General features: G+C 43.0%; 3 protein-coding genes across 3 annotated transcripts; 1 reads left to right on the top strand and 2 right to left on the bottom strand.

Moving 5' to 3' along the window:
• Window positions 1-3,541: 3,541 nt before the first annotated feature.
• Window positions 3,542-7,375, top strand: LOC102703065 (cyclin-dependent kinase E-1). Its single transcript, XM_006662050.2, has 15 exons — window positions 3,542-3,867; window positions 3,950-4,060; window positions 4,151-4,254; window positions 4,397-4,439; window positions 4,528-4,626; window positions 4,779-4,848; window positions 4,933-5,027; window positions 5,326-5,359; window positions 5,457-5,541; window positions 5,628-5,705; window positions 5,822-5,869; window positions 6,276-6,308; window positions 6,434-6,542; window positions 6,857-7,063; window positions 7,164-7,375. The coding sequence occupies exons 1-15, from the start codon at window positions 3,631-3,633 to the stop codon at window positions 7,236-7,238; spliced, it is 1,428 nt and encodes a 475-aa protein (XP_006662113.1). The 5' UTR covers window positions 3,542-3,630; the 3' UTR covers window positions 7,239-7,375.
• A 2,988-nt stretch (window positions 7,376-10,363) lies between these two features.
• On the bottom strand, window positions 10,364-12,626 carry LOC102702599 (ADP-ribosylation factor). Its single transcript, XM_006662049.3, has 6 exons — window positions 12,432-12,626; window positions 12,255-12,345; window positions 12,011-12,126; window positions 11,657-11,716; window positions 11,486-11,551; window positions 10,364-10,884 (listed from the first exon to the last, which is right to left on the bottom strand). Exons 1-6 carry the CDS (start codon window positions 12,486-12,488, stop codon window positions 10,696-10,698), a joined length of 579 nt encoding a protein of 192 aa, XP_006662112.1. The 5' UTR covers window positions 12,489-12,626; the 3' UTR covers window positions 10,364-10,695.
• A 3,412-nt stretch (window positions 12,627-16,038) lies between these two features.
• Window positions 16,039-18,140, bottom strand: LOC102710442 (protein NRT1/ PTR FAMILY 8.3-like). Its single transcript, XM_006662581.3, has 2 exons — window positions 17,806-18,140; window positions 16,039-17,699 (listed from the first exon to the last, which is right to left on the bottom strand). The coding sequence occupies exons 1-2, from the start codon at window positions 18,097-18,099 to the stop codon at window positions 16,308-16,310; spliced, it is 1,686 nt and encodes a 561-aa protein (XP_006662644.3). The 5' UTR covers window positions 18,100-18,140; the 3' UTR covers window positions 16,039-16,307.
• Window positions 18,141-19,288: the final 1,148 nt, after the last annotated feature.

Genomic DNA, 19,288 nt, shown 5'->3' with positions numbered 1-19,288 from the left:
CGTTGGCTGAAGGGTTGCCCGGTTGTCAGAACGCCGATGGGTCTCAATTGTGAAAATGTGTAGATTTAACCTCTTTCTAGTGTAAAATAGACAAATGAAAAAGAATTTTTGGATGTTTTTATGCGATGCTCTTCTCTGGATCATCTTGACAATACTACGTTTGAATAGGCTGTTCTGAAGCAAATTAAGAGGATAAGTGCATTTACTTTTCTTTTGCGATGCATGTAACAAACACACTACGTTATTTCACTTTAGATTAATTACTAACAACACGCACCACAATACCTAAATAACCATTATTTGTTGGTGTTATACCCTTATATAGCTTGCTCTCGTGCAGATGGTGAGATGTAGATGTAGGAAATGCCAGCCATCTAACTAATTTGTGTCAATCATTTAGAGCATAGCAACAGAATTAACATGGCTTCTGACAATAAATCGTACACCGCTACAGAATAGCAAAATGTAAATCATGAGCCCGAAGAATAATATATCTAGCATTACATGCCGCTCTGGCATTTTTCGAAAGGCTGACATCTCCAGTTCTTGGAATCTCTTCTTATTATGGTTTTAGCCATGCTGATTAGTTGCAACATACACTACAACCATACCGTGAAACTTCCACACCACAAGAACTTCTTCATACAACCTAAGTCCAACAATCAAATTTCGCATCCATTAGCTCACACACGTCTTGTGCTATGGCTCTAAATTATGCTTTTGTCGTTGATCTTGTAACTATAACTTCTTTTTTGCTTCTCCAATTTACCAGATTTTCACCAACATATATACATGGTGCATCATACCTTAATGTCGCACTTCAACGCGACGGGAACTTTTTCGTGCAACCTAAGTCCAACCATCAAATTTCGCACCCATCAACTCACATATGCCTTGTGCAATGGCTCTAAACTCTGCTTTTGTCAACAATCTTGTAACCACGCCTTGCAACCATGCGCACGCCTATGGATAATATCCAAATGACCTAATCATGGATCACATGTATATCTACTCACCATACTTACACAACTAGTGTCGGGTCTAGTGTGTGAGAGATATATAAGATAACCAGCAGGTCCCTTACATTGTCTGTTGTCTACTTGATCCCTAGACTCAGCTTTTAATTTGTGATCTGCTTCAATTGGATTGGATGCTAGTTTGCAAATGCAACACTCATATCTCCTCAAGCATATCTAGTACATATTTTATTTGAGAGATAAATTCCACGTGGTGGAAAGGTGACCTCAATCCCAAGAAAATAATGCAAACAACGCAAGTCTTTCACCTCAAATGATCTTGCCAAATGATTTTCCATCTTTGTAATTTCTATCTCATCAACACATGTAAGTACTATGTCGTCAGCATAAACCTTAGTACAATGGTCTTACATTAATAGTTTCTAAAAAATAGAGCGTGATCAACATTGCTTTAATTATATCCCATGGCCCATACCACCTTCCAAAACCTATCAAACTAGGCTCTTAAAGATTGTTTTAGCCCATGTAAGCGTTTTTTTTAACTTGCACACTTTACCTCTTGTCTTTTGTGTATAGAAACTCAATGGAATTATCGTATATACTTCTTCTTGTAATTCTCCATGAATAAATGCATTGTTAACATCCATCCAAAATAACTTCCAACCCTTATTGGCTGCACAAGTGATCAATGTTATTGTTGCACTTATTTTTGACATCGGTCCAAATGTTTCATCATATTCTATTACATATGTCTAACTACATCCTTTACCTACAAGTTTAGCCTTTATACCTCTCCACATTCCCATCAAGATTTTGCTTAATTGTGAAATCCGTTTGCATTCAACCTCTGTATTTCTAGCAGAAAGTGCGAGTAATTCCCATGTACCTTTTTTCTCTAATGTTGTCATCTCTTCCAGCATTGTTGACTTCCATTTTTATTTAGTTTGTCTAACTTCTTTCCAATCTCGTGGTATAAGTTGAGATGCAACCAAAGAAGCAACATGTACTACCAATTGAGTCATATGAGATATGGTTGGTTATATCATAGTCCGTAAATCTAGTAGGCAACTTGTTGGTTATTAAATTAGCAGTCTTTTGCGAAAAATACGAACATCCAGACCTTTAAGAAATGGCATCATTACGGTTTTTTCAGAATTATCCCCTCGTGCGATGGTTGCTCCCCTCAATTGCATTACTATTCAACTCCTCCCTCGATCACATACTGCTTATCATAGTCTAACATGAACACCTTCATTTGTACATTATATTAATTCATCAGTCTTGTGAAATTCCTTAAAACAGAAAAAAATATCATTTATGTTATTCTTAACAAATAGCCACATCTGTCGGCTAAAACTAACAGTAAAAGTAACAAACCATCTATAATCATGCATGTTATATGGCAAGGACTCTAAACATCAAAAGGAATAATGTGAAAAGCTTGCTTGCCTTCTAACACCGGATGGAATATATGATGCTCTAGTATGTCTACCAAATTCACAAGCATCAAAAGTCAACTTTCTTTGCCAGCAACATCAAGAAGATTAGGGTATAGTAAACATACAATTGGTATGGACATATGGCCCAATCAATGATGATGAAGCATAAACTCATAACTGATACTTGATTTCCATGGGTATCGAATCCGATACCCATACCAAACTTAATACCTTATGGTAACAGATCCTATACTTGATATGATATTGGGTACTGGCCCTGATATCCATAGGTATTGAATCCGATAACCATACTAAACCTGATACCTATAGGTATTAGATCCAATACTTAATCTAGAATTGGATACCATACCTGATACCCATAGTTATCGATTTCGATAAGATACCCATAATAGACTTGATACATTCAACTTTGGTATGTGTACATATTAGCATTCAGTTTGCATGCAATCAATAATAGATTTCCTTAGGATATGTTTGATTCTAGGAACGAGATGGGTTGGGATAGAGTCAATCCATCACTGACACCGTTTGGTTGGTGGATGGGTGAGATGGGTTGGACTCAGGAGAGGAATATTTCTCTCAGATACAGATCCAACCCATCCCATCAAAACGGTGGGACGGATCCATCCCAGAACGATCACTACATACAGATGGGGTGTCCATTTTCTTTATTCAATTTATTTAAAATATATTACTGGTATAAATATATATCTAATTACTTTAGGTTATTCATATATTAACCCTAGTATTTAATATTTTATTTTGGATATAAGAGGTAACATCTATCTCATCCCATCCCATCTCTTGAACCAAACAAAAAGTAGAATCCATACCATCTCATCCTCCCACCAAACAAAAAACTGTCTAACCTATCCATCTAACCAAATAAAAAAATAGAACCCAACACATCATATAATTTATGGATGGAACCAACATAACCCAACTCGTCCATGAACCAAACACATCCTTAGATATCTGGTTTTGATTTTCCTTTATGTGGAACAGTACTATATCCATTTCCCAATTGTTTGAAATTCTTCCCCAAGTTTTTCATGAACAATTACACCAAATTTAAGACGATAATTTTTCAAGTGTGAGCTTTGGGGACACAGGAAACGTATTTTCAGTTTGCGCCTACGTCTTCTTCCCCTTTCCCCTCCAGAGGCGGTGGTTTGCCACCGTCGGCGGCGGCGATGGGAGACGGCCGCGTCGGAGGTGGGACGAACCGGCCCGCATGGCTGCAGCAGTACGAGCTAGTGGGGAAGATTGGCGAGGGAACCTACGGCCTCGTCTTCCTCGCGCGCCTCAAACAATCGCATCCCCACGCTGCCGCTGGCGTTAGCCGCCGTGGTCCTCCCATCGCCATCAAGAAGTTTAAGCAGTCCAAGGAGGGCGACGGTGTCTCGCCCACCGCCATCAGAGAGATCATGGTACCTCCTCCTCAGGGAGATCCGCTTTACTCCTCCCTACCCTATCAAACCCTAACTCTAGTGTAACCTTCTCCTCTTGCAGCTTCTGCGTGAGATCAACCACGAGAATGTCGTCAAGCTCGTCAATGTTCACATCAACCATGCCGACATGTCCCTCTACCTCGCCTTCGATTACGCCGAGCACGACCTCTATGTAAGCACCAATGCCCATCTCGCTCGTCTCTCATGTTTTCTTCTCTTAATTAGTTAACAATTAACGAACCTATGAGACAAACCACCACAGGAGATTATCAGGCATCACAGAGAGAAGCTTAACCTTCCCATTAATCCTTACACAGTCAAATCTTTGCTCTGGCAACTGCTCAATGGCCTCAACTATCTTCATAGGTATTGTCTACATCTTAAGGTTAACATGATGAGCGATTTCTGATACTGGAGCCTAGCCTAGCTTGTGTGCCAATTTTTTCTGCCATCCTAGCTAAATCTGATTTTATCCCCAAAATATCTAAACCTGATTTCTCTTCCCCAGCAACTGGATCATCCATCGAGATCTCAAGCCTTCTAATATACTGGTATGCTTTTATATGCTATTTTTTGATATGCAATGCTGTTAATGTTGCCTTTCTGCACTCACCAAGATAGGATAATGTGCCCCAATAGGTCATGGGAGAAGGAGAGGAACATGGAATTATAAAGATCGCTGATTTTGGACTTGCTAGGATCTATCAAGCTCCATTAAAACCATTAAGTGATAACGGGGTTAGTACATCCATCTGTAAAACCACTTTTTTTTGTGATAAACAAGAAAGTTGTAGAACATTTCATCTGCTCATGTGTTCCTTTCCTTTTTTGTGGAAAGAATTTATGTGCTAACAAGACCCACAAGTATATGGCTAACCAAAAGTTTCCAGGTTGTTGTGACCATCTGGTATCGGGCTCCAGAGTTGTTACTTGGGGCAAAACACTACACAAGTGCTGTTGGTATCCTTTCAGGATACTGCAATGACATCTTTTTACCGTCTCTTTCGCTTCATTCAGTTCAGTTATTTCCTTAATCATCTCTAGATATGTGGGCAGTTGGTTGCATTTTTGCTGAATTGCTTACACTGAAACCACTGTTCCAAGGTGTTGAAGCCAAAGCTACTCCAAACCCGTTTCAAGTATGGGCATTCACACTCAAGTAATTACTATTGTTACCTTGTATTCATATTAGATTACTCATTACTGGACTAAGATTGCTATATTGGACATTTTTGTACATGGTGCTTAATTTGAAGCAAAGATAACGCTCTTGTTTGGAACCATCCTCAAAGTAAATCAGGCAGTTGATAATTGTATACTACTATACTGTTGCCTTTTATATATCCTGCTGCGTTACATCTTGTAGAATATTTCTGCTATGTATACCATTCATTGGCGATTTATGTATCTCACAGTTGATTTGCGCATGTCTTGTAGCTTGATCAACTAGACAAGATTTTTAAGGTCTTAGGTACGAATGACTCATTTCTCCTTCAGACTATTTGATTGCATACTCCTTTCTGAGATATTATATACTCTTGTACTATAATAATATACTTATTCTCCAGGTCATCCTACCGTTGAGAAATGGCCTACCCTCGCTAATCTTCCATGCTGGCAAAACGACCAGCAACACATTCAAGGGCATAAGTAGTATGTCATGCATTCTTAAGCTGCTTGTAAAAACCCGTGAAATACTGCCCTCATCATGCCTTAAGGAAATAATTTCTCCCTTGCAGTGAGAACACAGGACTACATAATATTGTTCACTTGCCCCAGAAGAGTCCTGCATTCGATCTTCTCTCGAAAATGCTAGAGTATGTAACTGACTTTTTGGCCTGCTATAAAGTCAACATAACATTCTTTGATTATTGTTTCTTCCATTCAGCTTTGTACTACTAAATGTTTTATCAACTTTATATTCATGTTTCAGGTATGATCCTCGAAAGCGTATAACCGCTGCACAAGCTTTGGAACATGAGTAAGTAACTACATACCTCCACCTATCCATTATTCCTTTTCTGCCTGATCAGAAACTTTCTTACATTTACATCTCCAACATAATGGAAAGTGTTAAATCTTTTCATAAGGCCTATAGCTTTTTCAATCTTTTTGCAAGATATAGTGCTTGCATGTTAGTTTATTATTTATAGTTTTTTCTTTATTTGCCTGCAATAATTACATAGTCTCTCTCCTGCATTTGTAAAAAGCATCTTAATCATCTCCATGCCTATTTCAAGGTTTTTAGGTATGGGTGGCATGGTCATTTTACCTCTTCTTCCTCTTGTTTTTGCACCCTCCGTACTCAACTTTCCCCACTAAAATAAGCCTTATATTTTGAAATAGAGGGAGTATAATTCTTCTGAGTGACCTATTTCTGTTGATAGGTACTTCCGAATGGATCCTCTGCCTGGACGAAAGTAAGTTATGTGTAAGCAGAGTATTAATTTACTCTCCCAAACTAGCAACTCTTTTTACATTCCCTCCATAAATTCATAAAATGACGATAATTGTCATCCTTCTGACTAAATGTCTATCTGGTCAGTGCGCTTTTACCATCGCAGGCTGGAGAGAAAATTGTGCAATATCCTGTACGCCCAGTTGATACTACAACTGATTTTGAAGGAACAACGAGCCTTCAACCAACTCAACCGGTAATGAAGATGTCCCTGTGCCATCTTTTTACCAGGCCTTATTAGTTGGAAGCGATATGCAATCTTTTTATCAAGCTTTATTTTGTCAAGGAGACTTAAGTTTTTACCCTGTGCCAAAATTATATCTGGTATCTTTAGAATATATAATATTGATAGTCACTTGGTCAGAACAAGTCAATACATGCGCTTCATGACATTTGATTATTGTTTTCAATGCCATCAATGATTTAGTCATGTTAGCGCATTTTCTTGCAGCATTGATTCGAGTTACCATATGAGCTGCATTATTATAATGTTGTGCGTTTGTATTTCAGCCATCAGGGAATGCTCCTCCTGGCAGTCAGTCTGTGGTACCGAGAGCCATTCAAAGACCAATGCCACAACCAATGGTCAACATGCCAAGGATAAATGCAAACATGTCGGGCTTTGGTGCAGCTCCGCAAGCACCAGGCGTGGGTGCGCTGAATCCTGGTAATATTCCAATGCAGAGAGGTGCTGGTGCCCAATCTCATCCGCATCAGGTAAAATTTCGCCCTTGAGCTTGAAGCCGTGCTGTTAATGTTGCTTGGAGAAGGCATGTGACAAATGTAACATGTGATTGGCTTTTGATGTGTTCAACAGTTGAGAAGGAAGGCTGATCAAGGGATGGGAATGCAGAACCCCGGGTATCCTACACAGCAGAAGAGACGGTTCTGAATGACTGACTTTGTTATGATGTATATCTATTTAGCGTTACTTGTGAAAACGCTGGTGTTGCCTTTTGTGGTATTAGTACCTGTACAGTGAAAACCCCTTGCTTGTATCTTTTCAGTTATAATCCTGTAACCTTCATATGTGGGTGCTTCTTCTCAGTTTACAGAAGACGCGGAGGCGGGTGTTGGATTCGCTCTCGTTGGTACTATGATTCCTCTGTCAAATCCAATCCAAAATAGTACAGGAAAGACAGTACAGTACTCCCTCCGTAATGGTATTTTGACTTTGAGAAGTACTGGGGAACGGCGTTCCGTCAAGAACGGGATAATTAAAATAAACTTCACGCGTTGCATCCGTCTTGCCTCCCGCATGTTGCCGTGTGCCGCCTTCGTCATCGTCTGCCCACCTCTGCCATCGCATTTCAGCCTCCGCCGACGTCGCGCTCTTGTCGCAGCGTGTCACACGTCTCCACCACCCTCGTGCTCAGATGCGCCTCACGTTACCAGCGCGTAGCTGATACCAGATGATACCACTGGTGTGATACCAGTTGGTATCATTTGATATCATAGCGTCGCGTGATTAGGGAAGCTAAAAAAGTACAGATATCACATGTTACTAGGTGGTACCAAGCGGTACCATATAGTTATAAGTAGTATCATATGATGTCAGCATGATACTACTGGATGATACCATATGTAACAAGTGTTTGATACCAGATGATACCATCAGGTATCATCCAGTATAAAATTTGGTATCACATCATATCAGAAAGGTATCACCTAATTCCAGTATGTATATACATGTTATAGTTTTTACACTGGATGATACCATATTGATACTTTATAAATTAGATGAGTATGGAGAACGCGGGTGAAGATCAGCACCAATATGCGGGGTAGCATGGAGGAGTGACGGCGAGCAGCGTGGAGTAGCAGCGCGGCACGAGTACACAAGGGAGGCAACGCCGGCGGCGCAAAGCACGGGGAGAGCGGCTACAACGATGAAGCACGTGGCACCGGTGGCTCATTTATCTTCTCCCGTTCGGACGGACGTCTGTTCTGGAGTATTTCTCTTTAAAAAAATGAACCTCCACATACATTAGTGAACCTCCAGAACACACTCTCCCCACCTCGCGCTGCATCTCCCGACCGCACGCCGCATGCCTCCCGTGCCGCCGTCGGGACCGCAGTGCACTCCCCCTGCGCCGCCTTTGTTTACCAGTTGGCGGCGGACGCGATGATGGCGGTGTATTACCAGTTGATATCATCTGGTATCACAACGTCACGTAACAAGGGAAACTCAAAAAGATCTAGGTATCACATGGTACCTGGTAGTACCAAAGTGGTATCATATGGGTCTAAGTGGTATCATATGATGTCAACATGTATCAACAGGTATCAATAAGTATCGATAGATATCGCTTGATTCCTATATGAAAACCTGGATGATACCGATTAGTATCAACATGTGTCAGTTGATACCAAAATATGCTAGAAGGTATCAATCCACTTGGTCCTAAGTGGTATCACATGGTATTAGAAGGTATCAAACATGTATCACATGATATCAGAAGGTATCAATATGTATCAGATGGCGATGGCGACAGCCAATCCCCATTTGATACCAAGTAGTTGGTATCAAGTGGCACTAGTTGATACCAATTGGTATCATCCGGTATCATTGACGTCGCACGATGAAGCAACACGGAGACACGGTGGAGTACGGCAAAGCCGGTGGTGGAGAGAGCAACGACGGAGATCGGCAACGGTGATAAAGCCCTCTCCAGCACGAGTAAAGATTGACGCCAACGGCAAACTCCACGGAGAGACTTTATGATAAGAGAGCAAACAAATGGGATAAAGCCTCATGACGGATAGAACGAAGACGATAAGAGCTCGCCGCCGCCATCCCACCAACCGGCGAGCCCCAGCACCACTCACGCTACGAGGCCACACCACATGACACCACCATCCTCCTCCGCTTGGAAAAAGCTGAATTAGTCGTTAATCGTCCCGTCGGTACGGGATTCCGTAGGCTAGTTTTCTGTTTGACTTTCTGTTGGTAATGTTTGATCGGTTGTCTCGTTCAAAAAAATAAAAATATTATTTATTTTGTTTATTATTAAAAGTAGTTTAAGTATTACTTATAAATTTTTATATTTACACTAAATTTTTGAGTACTGAGTATTAGATGGGATCTTTGTTCAACCCAATCAATTCGATTCCTGACTTGTTTGTCTTGTTCAACCCAATTAAATTTGGATCGTAGGAAATGCAAGATACCAGTCCCGTCCGGCGTCTGATCGGCATAGCTGGCCGAACCGTTGGTGCCAGTGCCAATAGCTATGGCTATGCCTAGCCGCCGTGATCTGCCGCACGCTCAGCGAGCCTACAACAAGGCAAGACAGAGGCAACTCGTGGGTGTTTTTTACAAAAACAATTTTTTTACGGTCACTTCGAGAGAATGTTGGAAGGAGTTTTTGACACGAATGAAAAAACGAATTTTATGGCTCGTCTTGAAACCGCGAGACGAATTTTTAAGTCTAATTAATTTATCATTAGCACATATTGGTACTGTAGTATTTATAGCTAATTATGTACTAATTAGACTCAAAAGATTCATCTCACGATTTTTTCTATAACTGTATAATTAATTTTTTATTTTATCTATAAGTGTCTAAAAATTCGATACGATATTTTTAGAGAAAAAAAATTAGAAACTACACGGTACGTATACCATCACAACATTCTGTTCCTGATTCTGCTGCCGGTCGCTTTTATGGGCTTTATGCCAGGAGACACGTGATATGATAAATAGTTTCACAGTTAAAAGACTTTAGCATTGTATGGATGCTAATGTATGCATACATTATATGCATTGATCAACAGATAAATTTAAAAGCATAGATTTAAGCATAGTAAAATTCTTTTACAATATGAAACCAGGGGAGTAGCTACCAGTATTAGCTAGACAGCCACAGCCGAAATTCACCACGAGCCCTGCAGACTCCTGGGGCTCCAGCTCTGCCATCTGAAGTCTCCCTTTGCTTCCTTGCCCCCTGCTTCCATGCATCATGTGAGAGTTCTAGCACCCTTTCCAACCAACTGAAAAATACGCACAACTCTTCCAATCTGAAAATTCCATTAATACAACTGGTTGAAACGCAGCCACAATTATATCAGTAGCATCTGCATATATTTACAATGACTCCCGCTTCTACGAGAGGATGAATTTTCGGTTGCGAGTACAATAAACCAACCACTCCTCCCAAGTGTATCGCTGTCCACTGTCCTTTGTAATACTACGGTTTGCCTGAATCAAAGCTTTGCCAAAAAGCTTCGCCCAGTTCATGGCCAGTAGCTACAACGGGAGAGGAGGACATCAAACGAAAAATAAACCAAGATAACCCATTAAGTTAATCCCCATAGTGCAAGGATCAACTATCTCTTCCTGTTACACTTCATGACGATGATGTCGAAGTTATCCGCCCTGAAGCTCGCATCTCATCCAAAGTTGTGGCTAACCAGTCCAATCCTTCGTAGAGGCCATCGCCTTTAAGAGCACAGGTTCCTTGGATATGCCATATACGGTTGGTCAGGTCATATAGGCCAAGGCCCTCACATACTTCCATCGGAGTCATTGCACCCCTCTACAATTCCAGACACATAACATGGGTGAGTAACAATTCAGAGAAACAGAAACATTTAGGGCATTATCTTTTCGCTTCTACTTATGCTTATAAGACAAAAATTTGAAATTTCAACCTTAAATTGGAGTTGATTTGAGATTTTTTTATCATAGTTTATTTTTCAGCCTTTGCTTTTATATTGCTAAGAACACGTACATATCAATTTTATTCATAAATTATTTTTCGTTCGTAAATATGCTGTTTAGCTTTTTCCGCAAAAATGCCAAACGATGAGGCTGTTAGTTATATAGCAGAGTCATAACAATTTCGATTGTTTCATAAATTAATGCACAATATGAAAAGTTAACATCATCAAACATGCTAACAACAACTCATTATCTGCAAACGCTACAAAAGACAAGTTCATCAAACATGAATAGAAGTTATCTCCCATAGTGACAAGGAATGAAATTTCATACAATCACTCACACGATGACTTTACATATGCAGAAAAGATTTGTGAATCAGAAAAAGGTACTATCGTCCTCTGAACAAGTTACACAATGTTAATAAGCAGTTGCCATATCAAATACAGGCTATGGAATAAAAACAAAGAACATACCATGTCTTGCTTGTTAGCGAATACCAATAGGACACTATTAAGCATAAAAGGGTCATTGATAATGGCCTGAAAGGTAGATTAAAAAACAGTAAGTTAGAGAAACAACGCAACATATGCCACTGCAGAAGCAAATGCTCGCTTTATCATAATAAATTATACATATATGTAAACCTGAAACTCGGCTCTGGCTCTCCCAATCCTCTCTCTATCTAAGGAGTCAACTACGTAGATCTGCGAGTTAAGAAAAGAACAGGGGAATTTACATCACATGAAAGAAGTGTTACTGAAACCAAGATGCCTGTGCTAATTAAATGAAGCAACGTGGATCTGTAGCATGCTACATAAAAGGTCATGCAGACAGTCTTATGCAAGATCATCAGGAGCTGTCTGCAATAATGCTGTCTGGCATGGTGATTTTGCTCTTTGTAGGATGTTCTTTTTGGTAAGCTATGTTATGTATAAAAACTATTTTCCTAGTGCCGCATAAAAGGAGGGGAGAGAAGAGAAGAGAAGAAATTGAATGACCAGAGCATCGGTGTTGTTGAAGTAGTGTCTCCACAAGGGCCTCAATTTTTCCTGGCCACCAACATCCCACACGGTGAACACCACATTCTTGTATTGGACTTTCTCCACGTTGAAGCCTGCATCATCATCATCATACATACCATGTTGGGTACTTGATTTGGGTTGGGTTTGGCAGTTGGCTCAAAACAAAAGACAATACAAATTATAAAGCACAAGATGGACGGATGAGCCGGAGATACTGAACCGATAGTGGGGACGGTGGAGAGAACTTCGCCGATGTGCAGCTTATAGAGTATGGTGGTCTTCCCCGCCGCATCCAGCCCAAGCATAACCACCTGCCAAGATGATCCAACTATCCATGAATGATACATCGAAACCCCAATCTGAGACTGAAAAGAGAGAGAGAACTGTAAGGGCGTACCCGCATCTCCTTGTTACCGAAGAAGGCGTCGAAGAGCTTGCGGAAGGCCTGCCCCATCTCCGCCGATCGAGCTGCGGATCGGCCGGATCTAGAAGGTTCCAGAAGGTTCCGCGGCGAGCGAGTACGCAGGGGAGGGTGGGCGGAGGCAGCCGCAGGAGGAGAGACTGACCTGCCGTGCCGTAGATTCGAGATGCCCACCCGAGTAATCTGGGCCGTCCGATCTACGCGGGGCCCATCCCTAGTGGGTGCCTGGCTCTCTTTTCTCATGTATAACAAAACTACCACGTACACCCTTAGAATAAGCTATTCTATATTCTCCCTCCTCCTATAAGACCCAAACTGTACCTCACCTCCTTTCAAAGGTTAAAACCCCTCTTCTAGCCTGGTCAAAGCCTCTCCTGCCGATCAAACCTGTCCTTTGACTTTCCTCCACACCTCACCTTTGTTAACTTCCGTCTATATGAAAAGTGTTGTAACACAAAGGCAAAAATACAGTAACATGTCTTATAAAATATAGTAACAACATTGAAATATAGTCATGACGAATCTAATTTTTTAAATCACATTTTTTAATCATTATGGTGAAAACGGTTTTGAAAAATAATATAAAACACGTGAGATATTACTTTCTAGAGATTGGAAATACAATCTTTTAGCTCTCTCACATGCATTAGTTGTACTGTAGCAACAGTATACAGTCATGATGTTACTGTACTTCTATCGTGATATTACTATACTTATATCACAGCGTTACTGCAATTGTGAAACACATATGTTACTGCACGTATATCGCGATGTTACTACACTTATATCACGACGTTACTGCAATTATGTAATAACAATATATATATTTTATAACAATATAGCGTTATCACTATATAGAAGGCATATTGTTACTGTACTTATAGATATTTCTTAAGATTTTGAACTTTGAACAACTTTGTCTCTCACCTCATATATTATTTTTTCAAAAACTTTTGTATCATATTGTTTGGAAAAAATATTTTAAAAAAGTAGATCCCTCATGGGTATGTTTCGACGTTGTTACTGTAAATTAGTTGTCGTGTTACTGCGTTTTTATCATCATGTTACTGCACAATTCATGTGAGACGAGGGATGAGTTTAGATAGACATGGAAAGCCCATAAGACGGTTGACCCACGGGGTTAACCCTTTGACCAGACTTTAAATGAGGTAGGAGTGGTTTTGGTCCTTGGGAGGAGGGTGGGAGGTGAGATGGGCCTTGAAAGTGAAGGGGTGTAGAATAACCTATACTAAGAGGATGCACGTGTGTATATATATCATACTGGCTGAATGCATGTGTTTTGCAAAGTATAAAAACATATTATGTTATTCTAGAATAAATAGAAAAATATTTTTCTGGAATATGTGACCAAATTTTTTATATAGAAAATATCTATGTCAATTTGATTTTATGTGGATATCCATCTAGATTGCATTGATTTTAATATTATGAAGTTAAGAAGGTAAATTGTAAAATGCAATGGGAGTAGGTGATGGTGGCACCACCACTAGAGGGGTTTTATAGTAGTAAAGTTAAGAAATATCCATATTAATTTGATTTTATGTGGACATCCATCTAGATTTGATTGATTTTTAATATTACAAAGTTAAGAAGGTAAATTATAAAAATGCAATAGCAGTGAATCTGGCACCACCACTAGAGGCTTTTATACTAGTAAAGATATGCTCCCATATATATGCAAAAAGTCCAACTTAGGTCCCTTCATAGTTGACTTGAGTTTCATTTGCATCACTCACTCAACGACAAAAATACGCGTGAATTAACTTCTAACAATATCACTGAAACAAAGTCAGTCAAAGTGGCTTCGACTAATGTAGCGCATATGTGGTTCGTTTCACTTAATCTTTGTCCCATGTGTAGGGGTGGTAATGGCCTCAAGCTTTTTTACTATAAAAGTTATGTGTTGTGTCTAAAATAGGATGAACTAAAATTTATAGATTTTTAAGCTAAACAAAGTGTTAAGTAGGGTTGTGAAATAACTCAAGAGCGTTGACCCATTGTCACACCTACCCAATGTGATATTCACATGGTGCTTACATGCCATACAAAATTATAAAAATATAGTGGGACCCACATGCTAACGTGTCCTCCTCACCCCTTCTCTTTCTCCACTTAGTTCAACACGAATGCTACCACTGAGCTCAAAGCTATGCAACTCATTGTCAACCTAAAACTTCACCACCTTTGCCTTCTCCCTTCCCTAAGCTCAGTTGGTGCCTTCTCCATGTGCTACACATAGCAAGATCCACATCCTCTGCTAATGCCACCATCAACGTTCTTGCCAAGCAATAGTAGTCATCCTCAGTGTTTGCGGCCTCGCTTGACTCCCACATCTCATGCAAGTCGTAGGTGCTAACGCAACATGTACCACCGCATCTCCATGGGCTTAAGCATGTCCACTCCTTTGCATCTAGCCCCGCGCGTGGACACCTCATGTCACCTATGCAGCCATGGATGCGAGGAGTGAATGTCTCTGTTGTTGTGGAGATGGAGGTCAATCAGGGCAAGCAGCAAGCCACCACCACTGCAGGGCCATCAATAAAGAGGAGCATGATCCTCATCAAAGGTGAAGGACGTGTGGTAAGAAAGTTGTCACCAATATGCTCATCTATGTCTCCACCATCACTGGAGTAGATCTAGAAACCACGGTTGGTTCCTGCTTTATCGCCATTGGGGCAGACACCTACCTACATGAGCCACTAGTGACAGTGGTGGAAGTATGAGAGGAGTAAAGAACATTGTGGTAGTGCTCCATTCCTCTACTTCCTATCGTCGTGTTGCCGCTAGACACTTTCCAGTCGGATCCTCGAGCAATAGGGCCTAGAGAGGCAGATATGATAGAGCAATGCTGCTCCATCACTGAGGAGACGGGGTTCCATCCTTGACGTCATTTGCTCACGAGCCCCTTGCCCCTCTCCTTTAAGTATACCTTGACCGTCATGATACTGACCATGCTTCTTACATCTCCCTCTTAGGGCAATCGCCACATCTTGTACATCGGAAGGAAGGGAAGGAAAGAGAGAAGATGGTGACATGTGAGGTCTAATGTATTTTTTTAACTATATACCATTCACATGTGGTCTTATTAGTATTTTGTTTCAAGTGCTACATAGACGCCACATGAGACGAATACTAAGTCAAATAAGCCATATATGTGCAACGTCATCTAAAGCGCTTTTAACATTATATTAGGACGGATTTGCACTTGTATATTAGAAAGTTGAGGGACATGATATGTATAGTTTTGTGGTTAAGGGAGACAAAGTTGAGAGAGCTGAAATGGACTTTTCCGCCGATATATACTACTCCTATTCATTAGTTGGGCCTAGAGTCTATGGGCCGGGTCGGGATCGAGTGAGGCAACCAATGGAAAGAAAGAGGAGAAGGCGCATCAGGATTCGGGGTCACGGGGAAACTGGCAGTCGTGGGATCGCGAGCCGCACGGAGGATTTCGTCGCCGGCATCTGGCTGGAGGAGGTCGTCGGCGGCGACGAGGCCTTGGGCTCCTCTCTTGTACGGAATAGTTTATAATGGGTTAATTAGCTACAGCTAGTATTTTGCTGTCAAATCAAAGCCAAAATAACCAGGACGAGATACCTTACCGATTTCTTTCCCTATGTTGAATTCACAACCAAAATATAAGCAGATCCATACTACACAAATGCTTGCAGCTGTGGATACGATTACTTACACTCACTAGTTAAGCTGAAATTAATGTAGTCGGTCGATTGACCGATCGATCGATCTTAGTAATTTGGCGTCGTGGTCGTGGTCGTGGATGATTGATTACTGTTAATTTGGAAGAAGTATGTAGTGCGTGTACTGTTGGATCTAGCTAGTGTAGGTGTCCGTGTCCGTCGGAGATGATGAGAGGTGCTTGGACTTGTAGCGGCCGGCGAGCAGCAGGTAGAGGGCGAGGTTGGCGAGGCTGATGAGCGCCCAGAGCCAGAAGTAGTAGTCGAGGTGGCCCGTGTCCAGGTCCGGCGCCAGCCACCCGCCGGAGCCGTCGTGCCTCTTGGTGACCGCCGCCACGACCGTCACCACCAGCGAGTTGACGTAGAAGCCCAGCGAGAGCGCGAGGAAGGAAAAGGCGGAGCAGATGCTGCGCATCGACCCGGGCGCCTCGCCGTAGAAGAACTCCAGCTGCGCGATTCCGCTGAACACGTCGGAGCCGGCCAGCACCACGAACTGCGGCACCTGCCACGCGATGCTCATCGCACGCTTCTCCCCGCGCAGCCTCCGCCTCTCCACCAGAGCCGCCGTCGCCAGGGACACCACCACCAGCAGCCTCCCCACGCCCATCCGCTGCAGCTGCGTCAGCCCCCCCGCACGCCACCTTCTCGCCACCGGCATCACCACCACGTCGTGCAGCAGCACCCACAGCAGCATGAACACCACCTCCACCGACACCAGCGACGCCACCGGCACCCGGAACCTGCCTCCGAACAGCCTCGTGTCCATGGCCATCCCCTGCTGGATGAAGGTCGTCGTCATCTGCCCCAGCGACGCCGCGTACAGCACGCACGTCACCCAGATGGGCACCATCCGCGCCAGGACCTTCACGCGCTCCACCTCGCTCACCGTGCACAGATCCCACGGCCCGCCGCCGCCCTTCACGGCGGCCCTGTCCAGCCACCGCAGCCCCTCGGTGTGCGCCAGCTTCTCTTCGGCGTCCTTGTTCTTGTCGTCGTCGTCGTCGAGTACTTCGTACAGGCCTTCGCCGTCCGGCGGCAGCGGCCGTCTCCAGTTCCTGAAGGCGGCCACCAGCACCCTGAGGATGCCCTTTACTGGGCTGTCCCCCGTGGGGAGGCGCACCCTGTAGCAGGGTGTGCCGGCCAGGAAGGCCGCCGTGGCGATGAGCAGGCAGAGCGTGGCGATGCCGAAGCCAAGCGCCCAGGACACATTTTGCTCGACCCAGGAGACAAGCGTCCCGGCGATGAAGATGCCCAGGTTGATGGCGCCGAAGAACCAGCTGAAGAAGGACTGTTTCTTCTTCTCCGGGGGAGTGTCGTCGTCGGCGTGGCCGTGGCCGTGGCGCTCGTACTGCTCTGCCCCGAAGGGGAGCAGTGCAGACTTGACCCCCCCTGTTCCGATGGAGGTGAGGTAGAGCGCGAGGAAGAAGACGGAGAACTGGGTCCCCGTGGCCGGCGAGCATGGCCCTCCGTTGCAGGCAGGCGGGCGCAGAGAGGGGACAGCGGCGGAGACGGTGAGGAGCACCAGGCCCTGTGATTGAATTCATGGATGAGGCTTGACGACGCATGGGCATGGCAGCATGGGGAGGCGGGCATGGAGGATAAAGAAGAAGAAAGAAAGAAAGAGGATGACTTACGGCGAGGTAGAAGAGGAGGGAGAAGAGGATGGTCCGGTACTTGCCCCAGTAGGAGTCGGCGATGAAGGCGCCGATGACGGGGACGATGAAGGTGGTGCCGTTCCAGGTGTCGACGTGGGCGGCGTTGAAGGCCAGGGTGCCGTGCAGGACGGCGGCCAGGTACACCACCAGGTTGAGCGCCACCCCGGAGAAGGCGATGCTCTCCAGCAGCTCGAACCCCAATATCACGGCGGGGGCTTTCCAGCTGAACCGCCGCCGCCGCTCATCGCCGGACAGCCCCATGCCTCTATCCATCCCCTCACACACGCACACGCTCGATCAGGACGAGGGATCGATATGCGATTCATCCACCTGCTCACTTACATATACTACAGTATGTATGTATGTATGTATGTATGTATAATCATCAACTGGTTGGCAATATAATAACATGCACTGAGAGTGCGAGTAGCGATGACAAAGTCAAAACAAGGTGGTACGCAGGCAGGCAGGGTAGAAGGGATCGCTCGCTTAATTAATTACAAGTCGATCTGATATACTGTATAAATGGAGTCGATCACTAATAACACAGATGGAGCAGACCAAACCTCTCAACTTTGAAGAAAATCTACAAAGGGTCTTGGTGGGGGAAGTAAATCTACAAATACTGTATTTAATGAGGTAGTACGATGTAAATTTGATATCTTTTAATATCTAAAATATAAAATAGTACTTAAATTTTACATAGAAAAACTTCTGATACATGGTAAAATTGCTCGTGCATGAAAGCCCAATTCTTTTTTGCTTGCCTGGTTACAAAGGAAAAACTATCAATCAGACACTTACGACACACCTGCTGCTTCAGTGTCCATTCTCCATCTCCTTCTGCCACATCACTGGCATTCATCTTAACTTGCCATCGAGCAGCCTCCTCTATCTGCTTTCTGTCTCTGGATGAACTGGAATGCTACTAGAAATCATCTGGTTTTCAGGTATCGATACCACACCAGCTCTGACTCTGAGGTCGGTATATGGACGCAAACGATACCAGACATGCATTTGACTTCAATCTTACAAAGGACCTTTTTACCACAGCTTTACACTCATCGATCAACTTCAGTCTAGCAGTGTCGACAATTTAAGCTCTTTGTTCTTTGGATCATACTAGCTTTTAGCGCCTGCGTGCCGTTAAATTTCTTCAGCTCAGCCATCAGTGGTTGCCCTCAGTGTATCCCAGTGAACTTCTTGTGTCATAGTATTAGCTTTATTTAATTTTATACAATTCAGGTAGGGGAGGGCTCCCCCGGTGAACTTTCAAAAAATAAAAGACCTGACCTGAAATTCGGGGATGCATATCATACTAGCACTGAATTAGAAGAAGAGAAATCAACAGCAATAATTAATAGGGGCTCCTAATTGTTGCAGTATCAGCTAGCTGTAGCAGCGGTTAATTAATTACTCGTATCCTATCTTAGCTAAATGGAATATATAGGAGTATAACACA

The sequence above is a fragment of the Oryza brachyantha genome, chromosome 10, assembly GCF_000231095.2.
Source record: "Oryza brachyantha chromosome 10, ObraRS2, whole genome shotgun sequence".
NCBI classification, from domain to species: Eukaryota; Viridiplantae; Streptophyta; class Magnoliopsida; order Poales; family Poaceae; genus Oryza; species Oryza brachyantha.
This window is presented reverse-complemented; position numbering and strand designations above follow the sequence as displayed.

What these genes read in the sequence shown, in the direction of transcription:
- LOC102703065 (XM_006662050.2), top strand. Translation starts at nt 3,631, where the DNA reads ATGGGAGACGGCCGCGTCGGAGGTGGGACGAACCGGCCCGCATGGCTG. An exon ending in CAAGATTTTTAAGGTCTTAG is followed by an intron (nt 5,360 to 5,456) that starts GTACGAATGACT and finishes CTTATTCTCCAG; the next exon opens with GTCATCCTACCGTTGAGAAA. An exon ending in CCCAATCTCATCCGCATCAG is followed by an intron (nt 7,064 to 7,163) that starts GTAAAATTTCGC and finishes TGTGTTCAACAG; the next exon opens with TTGAGAAGGAAGGCTGATCA.
- LOC102702599 (XM_006662049.3), bottom strand. Translation starts at nt 12,488, where the DNA reads ATGGGGCAGGCCTTCCGCAAGCTCTTCGACGCCTTCTTCGGTAACAAG. An exon ending in CTCCACCGTCCCCACTATCG is followed by an intron (nt 12,127 to 12,254) that starts GTTCAGTATCTC and finishes ATGATGATGCAG; the next exon opens with GCTTCAACGTGGAGAAAGTC. An exon ending in TCAACAACACCGATGCTCTG is followed by an intron (nt 11,717 to 12,010) that starts GTCATTCAATTT and finishes CTTAACTCGCAG; the next exon opens with ATCTACGTAGTTGACTCCTT.
- LOC102710442 (XM_006662581.3), bottom strand. Translation starts at nt 18,099, where the DNA reads ATGGATAGAGGCATGGGGCTGTCCGGCGATGAGCGGCGGCGGCGGTTC. An exon ending in CCCTCCTCTTCTACCTCGCC is followed by an intron (nt 17,700 to 17,805) that starts GTAAGTCATCCT and finishes ATTCAATCACAG; the next exon opens with GGCCTGGTGCTCCTCACCGT.